Consider the following 7,659-nt stretch of genomic DNA (forward strand, 5'->3'; position numbering starts at 1 on the left):
AATATTTGTTATTGATTAATTATTTCAAGTGATACAAATAATTATTACTAAAAAAATATTTTTTAAATAGCTCATTTTCTTCTAAACAAGCGGAATTCCTGTTCGATTCAAACAACCTTAGCCCAATTTCCCAAATAGGAAAGCAATAAGTCCATGGACGAAAAGTTCAATGCTTGCCTCGCTGAATACCGCGTCATTCGTTTAGGCAGGTTGGGCTCGTAAATTCTATTGAACTCCAAGGGTATTCCCGTCAAAATCGTACGATCGCGAGGGGAGGGCAGGGGCCGAGCGGTTGATCCAAAGTCCTCCTTGTGACGCCGAGTCACGGGCAACTCCCGCAGGTGGGCCCCACGACCCAAGACTGACCAAATTTTTTAAAAAAAAAATCAAAAGAAAATCGCAACGAGGGGTCCACCCGTTCCCCCTCCAAGCCTGACGCGTGGCGCCATAGCAACCGGGCCACGAGAACGGAGCTCCCTCCGCCGCGCGACGCGTGTCCCGACTCATACCCCCCGATCCTCTCCCGCGCCACGTAGGACGCCCGCGTGGGCCCCCCCACCCCCACCCCCACCCACACACTCGCGAACTCGGCCGCTGCTTATAAATGCACCGCCCAGGTGCCCCCCGTCCCAACTCCCTCCCTCCCTGCCGCCCTCGCTGCCTTTCGCCACAGCCAAAAACACTCCCTGAGCTCACGGGCTTCTCGTCATCTCCGGAAAATGCCCCGGCGCCGGTGAAACCCAGTCCCTGTCGACCGGAGAGAGAACTCGGCGGCAGCCGGCGACGGAGTTCGGGCCGGACGCGATCGCGTGCTCACGGCGGACGGCGTCGGCGATGAGCGTGTCCGACGGCGACGGCGGCGGCGGCGGCGGCGGCGGCGAGTGAGTGAGTCGAGGTCGCTTGGTTGAGTCCGCAAGTTATTCCTCGCCTTCGTCCTCGGCGGTCGGTGCCTGAAAGCGACGCGGCGGGTGATCGCGAGTTGATCGCGTCTGTTTCGGATCGGTTGTTAGGTGGAGAATCTCTGGGTTTCGGTTTGGATTTGTGATCGGTTGATGTGCTGATCTCGGCTTGAAGGTTAGGTTCTAATGGCGCAACCGGTGCTTAGATCGGCGTGAGGAGGAAGAATCATCGGCGGGTGAAGTCAGGTCCGTCGTGCTTTTGGTCACGGAGTCCCATGCCGTTTTCAATGAAAATCCAGCCGATCGATTGTCACGTAGACGAGGCGATCAGGTTCGAGCCAGTGAAGCCGGTCGTGAAGTCGCGGCTCAAGCGGCTCTTCGAGCGCCAGTTCATCGGCGTGCTGAAGAGCTCGGCGGCGATCGAGAAGGTGTGCGGCGAAGGCGGTGCGCCGCCGGTCGATAAGGACGGCTTTACTGCGGAGCCAGCTGAATTCGAGCCGAGCTCTCTCTGCCTGACGAAGATGGTCCAGAATTTCATAGAGGAGAGTCACGAGAAGCAGTCGTCCTCTGCGGTGAGGTGCGGAGGCCACCGCTGCAACTGCTTCAACGGGAACGGGACCGACAGTTCAGAGGAAGGAGAGTCTGAGTTTCCTGGCGGAGGAGGAGGAGGCAGAGGTCATTGGGGCGAGTTCCATGGCGAAGCGTGTCAAACACTCAAGGTATGATCGGTCATCGGACGATCGCGTTTATGTCTTATCGTCTTCTGTATGTATGTGCTCCGCTAACTTTTAGAGATCGCGCACGCAGAGCTTGGTGATGTGCGCGACGCTTTGCGAGAGGAATTTGCTAGCGGACGCTGCGAGGATTGTGGAGAAGCAGAAAATGTCCAAGCGCAAGGACGAGAGCGTCCTGAAGATCGTGTCGGACGGATTGTCGGCTCTGGGCTACGACGCCTCTGTGTGCAAGTCTCGCTGGGAGAAATCTGCATCCTTCCCAGCTGGTACTGCTTCTCAATTCCGTTCCATTTTATCTCAATATTGGTTCATTTTTTTTACGTAGCGGTTGAATCCTGGGTCTCGCTTGGGTGAAAAATTACATGCACCCGTTGCTGGCTTCGTTCATGGTTTGGTAAGGAACCGGGGTTAGGATGTCGAGGACGAATTTTTAGTCTTTAGCAGCAAGTGATCACTTTTTGACTCTAGACTTTTTCCAGTCAGTCAATGTCTGTTGCGAAATTTGTATGGTTCGTTCGTTGATTATTGAGCTTTGTAGCAGGGAAATATCTGCCTGGATTGCTTTGGTTGGAATAAATTGCTCTATCTACAGTTACTTTAACAACAGTTTCTTGCCCACTTGTCTCCACACCTTGTATTGTCGAACCTAAGAGCAAGATACACGTTTGTGACGTTCAGGCGAATACGAGTACATAGACGTGATCATCAAAGGCGAGAGACTCATAGTTGACATCGATTTCCGGTCGGAATTCGAGATTGCTCGGCCGACGAAGACATATAAGTCCGTCATCCATGCCCTGCCCAACATCTTTGTCGGCAAGCCCGAACGCCTTGGCAAAATCATCGCCATAGTATCAGAGGCGGCGAAACAGAGCTTGAAGAGCAGGGGAATGCACATCGCTCCGTGGAGGAAAGCCGAGTACATGGAGGCCAAGTGGTTCGCGCCTCACGCGAGGTCCACGTCCCCGACCACCTCGAAGAGCCCGCATCGCCTTCCCGTACGAAAGGACCCATCTCGAGTCGGGTCGGGGTCCTACAAGGAGAGCCTCGGGCCGAGCCGCTCCACCGACAACTCGGAGCTCGACTGCACCTTGTCCCTGCCGATCGAGAGCTCCTCCGAGGCGGCGGAGGAGGAGGGCGAGGGGATGGCGAGAGGCAAGACGATAGCAACGGCGAAGCTCAGGAATTCGCAGGTGGGCGTAGAGATTGTGAGTGGATTGGCTTCAGTAATAGAGGACTAAAAGCCTTTGCAAGTGTGAGTTGTTTTTTTGGGGATTGTGGTGTGGGGGAAGGAGAGACTCTTGCCTTTTTACAGAGTTTCCCCCTCCACCTTACTTTCTTTCTTTGGTTTTTCTCCTTTTCCGGTTGCGATGCCTATGAAGAGGATCGTATATTTGCAGATCCCGTATGGCTTTGGTTTCTACTAACCTCTTCCCGATGCCCTCCTGGTGTTCTTTTTTTTGGGTTGCGTGCAAAGGGGGGACAAAGAGTGACAAACAGTTTGTAATAGCTTCTGCTCAAATCTGCTACGTGCTATTGAATGAAAGATTGGGCGTTACTAGTTGCTTTGCTAGTGCTGAGATCTCGCATTTGGATTTTTGCTCGGTTGAATTTTAGGCTTGACGATTCGAAATGCATTGACGAGTCGTGATCATGTCTTTGCCACACCCGTCGGCCTTTGCACGGCGGTGTCGCTGCGGCATCTCGTGGCAGCGCCCGCCGCACTTTTGGACTTTTTGATCGGAGGGGTCAGCAGGGGCATTTTAGTCCTTTTGAGTCGGTATAGGAAAAAGCAACGGAAACAAACAAAGGAGGAGAAAGTGGGGGCACGAAAGGGACAGCGCCCGTTGAAGTTAAGGACGGACTTATAGATGTTGTTATAGTCTTCATTATAATTTTACTGAAGTAAAGATAATAATAAGAATGGAATTATTATTTTTAATGTCGCTGTTGTTGTAATGAATTATATTAGTACTACCTATGGTGAAAATAATAGGTGTATATGCCAACAACTATACTAAGTCACACCCTTAAAAGATTTGCTGCCAAAAACGTACTTCAGTACAGTACAATACGGTTATAGCACAATTTACAGTATAATTGCAGTTGCGCTAAAGTATGGTATTTTGGGTACGACGAAATACGGTTTGCGAAAACGATTTGAGGGTCTTCTTCAGGTTATCCCCAGGTTGCAACTTTGATTGGATCTCAGAACCTGAAATTGAGTCAGCTGTATCATAATTCAAAAAAACTACACTAAAGATTTTGCAAACTATACTGTTTATTTTTTTGTTTCTTGGCGAAATATCCGGCTTACCAACTATTCAAAATGATAAATACCGTTTCGGATAATGGTCAAAATCTTAGGTGAGCCGGCTCCTATGGGTTTTGATTTTGTGGCCTCATCGGATAGGCTGACGAAATCGTCTATATCCAAAACTAAAGAAAACAAAAGAAGGGCAATGACGTCCTACTTATGTTTAATAAAAAATCTCCCAATTAGATCTCTTTCTTATCCGGATAAATTTAAGTTCCTTTTATTTCACAAATAATAAAATAATTAAAATAATATTTTTTTTAAAAAAATAATCATTTATATTACTTAAAATTATTAATCAAAAAAATATTTTTCATTATCCAGGACGTAAAATTCCGACCCATGATTTAAAAAGTCTTGGAAAGTGTTTGTTGTTGAGGTAAGGGGGAGGTGCGCGGGTGGATCGCCATCCTTTTGTCAAGTCGTCGAAGGACTTTAGGATGGGATGAGGCTTTATGGCTTTGTTTTTGCCATTTACTTGCGAAAGGGACATCCCACCGAGCTCCATTCATACGCTTCCCATGGAATCTGACATTGCTTGTGGTTGCAAGATATCACCCATCAAGCTCTCTCTTTTTTACCTTTTCTCTTTTGTTTTTCCTCGAAAAAAAATCGAAGTTGCAATTCTTTTGATGTTTGGTCCGACGCGCAATCAAAACTCTATTCGTTTGAAAAAGAAAAAAGTGCAATAAAATCTCGAACATCAAATTTCTTTCCGGCAACTGCTCGGCCTAATTTGGTTACCACTGATGTTGCACCAAGTCGGAAAAACGTCAATCTTTTCTTGAAAATGAAAAATTAAAAAGCTAAAATTTGAATAAAAAAGGAAAAATCAATTAAACTAAGGAAAATGAATGATTTAATAAAAAAAAATCCTTTGAAATGATCGCTCGTATTGCTTGCATAAATAATTGAACGATAAATATTACTATCGTCCATGAAAATATTTAAACATAAATTGTTATCGATAATGAAATTGACTAATTATTCCTAGCGATACAAGCGATCATCGTTTGAAAAACGTTTTCCAAATCATTCATTTTAAATTTTCTATATTTTTCTTATTGTTTCTAGATTTTGGTTCTTTGTTACCTAACGAACATGTCAGCCCCACGCCAATACTACAAATGCCAAAAGCAATTTAAAAAAAAAAAGCGATGGAGTATTCCATTTAGCCGTGTTGGCAAAGCTCGCTAATCAATCGCTAATCAATCACTGAAAGAATTCAATTGCGTCAATTTCAAAAATTTTGAAACCCAATTGCACTTTTACAAAGGGTTAATAGCACAAAAAACCCTAAACTGATACACATGTGACAAATTTACCTCAATCTAATTTTTTACTTCAAAAAATCCCAAACTGGTACACCTGTGACAAATTTACCTTAAACTAGTTTTTTTACCACCAAAAATCCCAAACTAGTATATTTGTGACAAATTTACCTTCCGTTATTTTTTGTTAAATTTGATTAATACCACAAAAAAAACAAACTAGTACACCTATGACAAACGGAGGGTAAAATATAAAATGGGTACATCCATCAACTGCCATGTATCATTTAACAAAGCAATTTAATAATAAAATTTAATAGAAACAAACTGAGGGTAAATTTGTCACAGATGTACCAGTTTGTTGTAGTTTGGGCTAAATTTATCATAGATGTACCAGTTTGAGATTTTTCGTGATATTAACCAAATTATCAGACTCGATTGCACCTTTTCAAATGCGGTAGATCTCGATTGAGCCAGATGTTTGGGATCGTAAGTGCAATTTTCCTTTCTTTTTTCCTTTCTTTTTTTTTTTTTTAACTTTTAGGGCGGCGTGTAACTGAAGTTAGAGTATAGTAGACTACCCTTGGACAAAGTCAAGGAAAAAGGAACAAAAATAAAAGAAAAGCAATCTTTAATTTTTCCTTAGGAAGTTTCATGGAAAATGCATTTGTGCCCCATTTGAGAGATGGAGAAAAGGTCAATTCGATATGATATTTGAGTGTGCAGAACGAAAGTGAATTTGATTTCGGACTCTTCTCGAATCGGGTAGATCGGATTGCAATTGGTGAAGCGTTCAAATCAAATCAAATTGAAGGACTCCCGAACCAAAAGTCTTCTTGGTGCTACATTAAGATCACAACGACTTCGACTTCGTGTCATCAATAAGGTTGGATTTTAACAAGGAAAAAATGTCTTGTCCAATTTGTACTCCATCTCTGATAGGGCAGAAGGAACCATCAAAGCCATAAATTTAAATAAATTTTTAAAAAATTATTTAGGATCTCTAGGGTTCTTTTTTTATATGTTTTTTTTGAAAATTTTCATTTTCTACATGATAAACTTGATCCTACAACGACCTACGTTCTTTCTCTTTATGAAGAGAAGTGTTGGTTATTTTGAAAATCACTAAGTCATCATGTACACACATTACTTAAGCATCGATCAATACGAAAAAAAAAAGCCTTTGGTGGGTCCTAAAAGTATGATTATAACGAGTATCTCTATGCAAAATTGGTGTTTTAAAAATTATGCCGAAATGACTATATCGAATGGCTACATTTTGACATATTCAATAAGTAGAGCCAACCTATTCAGATTATATGTAAAACAATATAAATAAAATAATTATTATACTATGCATAGCACTACATGTAAAACAATGCTTAGGCCTGCTGACAGAGGTATCGAGCTTTTTTTGAGAGCGGAGGTTTTGAATGATGAAGACTGCAAGAGAGAGCTCACTTTCACATTCCTTTAGCGCAAGGTTCAAACCTTGCCACCACCGTCCTTCAATAATTTTCAGAATGACCAACTTGATCTGGGTTATAACAAACTGTCACAACTGGCTTGACCAATTTGGATGGCAAACGGCACAAGGCATTGAATTGGACCAGAGACCGGGGTGATACCCGCTTGAATTAGCCAATCTAGTTCGATTATTGAAACACTATTCAAAATCCGACCCATATTTAAGTGATTACTTTACGACAAAAACCCACCTAACAAACTATACAAATGGGGCCGCCAACCAAAAAAAAAAAAACCTAACGATGGTAATAATTTATTAGATTTACAAGCTATTTATCCCTGTTTTGGCACATCCCACATCTGACAAGTATTTTTCTTTTAACAAGTAACTAATTACTCGTCTTAATAATAAGAGATGCGGATGTGTACCCAAAAAAAAAAATTACACGGGGGTGGTAATATAAGTGATTTGATTAGTACAACTTTTTCCTTTATTCCCCAAAAAAACCAAAAAAGAGAGAAAATGTCCTTCCCCTCGTTCCTGGTTGACCATTGGGCTGGGCCGATAGTGGGTTTCTTCAATTTAACATAAATAATGAATTGCTTCTTTTATCGTGGTCCCTCGCCAGATGTCGGCGATGCTTGCCCCTCGTTGGTGGCTAGCCACCTCCGTTGGCCATCGGTGAACCCGGCGACCCGAGTAGGGAAACAAAGAAAAAGAAAAAAAAGAAAAGAAAGAAAAATATCAAAAAATACAAAAAAAAATTGTAGAAATCATCAATGTTGGCATCAGTGATGCCATGTACGATGATCGGTGTTGGTTAGACTATCACGTCGTTGGTTTCCGGCCTAAATTAGTAGGAATGACTACATTGGTAATTTGTTAAAAGATTTATGATTAAATTGACAAAATTGAGAAATTTACAACTGAATTGACATTCGTATAATAGGTTTAAATCTTTTCTGATATT

General features: G+C 43.0%; 1 protein-coding gene across 1 annotated transcript; it reads left to right on the forward strand.

Annotated features, from left to right (window-relative positions):
• Positions 1 to 639: 639 nt before the first annotated feature.
• LOC115677578 (uncharacterized) lies at positions 640 to 3,194 on the forward strand. The gene is made up of 3 exons (XM_030600763.2): positions 640 to 1,618; positions 1,707 to 1,899; positions 2,312 to 3,194. Exons 1-3 carry the CDS (start codon positions 1,175 to 1,177, stop codon positions 2,872 to 2,874), a joined length of 1,200 nt encoding a protein of 399 aa, XP_030456623.1. The 5' UTR covers positions 640 to 1,174; the 3' UTR covers positions 2,875 to 3,194.
• Positions 3,195 to 7,659: the final 4,465 nt, after the last annotated feature.

This window comes from Syzygium oleosum, unplaced genomic scaffold (assembly GCF_021117445.2).
Source record: "Syzygium oleosum isolate NSW1041296 unplaced genomic scaffold, Sole_v2.1 Sole_v2.30, whole genome shotgun sequence".
Lineage (NCBI taxonomy): Eukaryota > Viridiplantae > Streptophyta > Magnoliopsida > Myrtales > Myrtaceae > Syzygium > Syzygium oleosum.

Coding starts and splice junctions, on each gene's coding strand:
- LOC115677578 (XM_030600763.2), top strand. CDS start 1,175: ATGCCGTTTTCAATGAAAATCCAGCCGATCGATTGTCACGTAGACGAG. Junction 1,619..1,706: donor AAGCGTGTCAAACACTCAAG/GTATGATCGGTC, acceptor TCGCGCACGCAG/AGCTTGGTGATGTGCGCGAC. Junction 1,900..2,311: donor ATCTGCATCCTTCCCAGCTG/GTACTGCTTCTC, acceptor TGTGACGTTCAG/GCGAATACGAGTACATAGAC.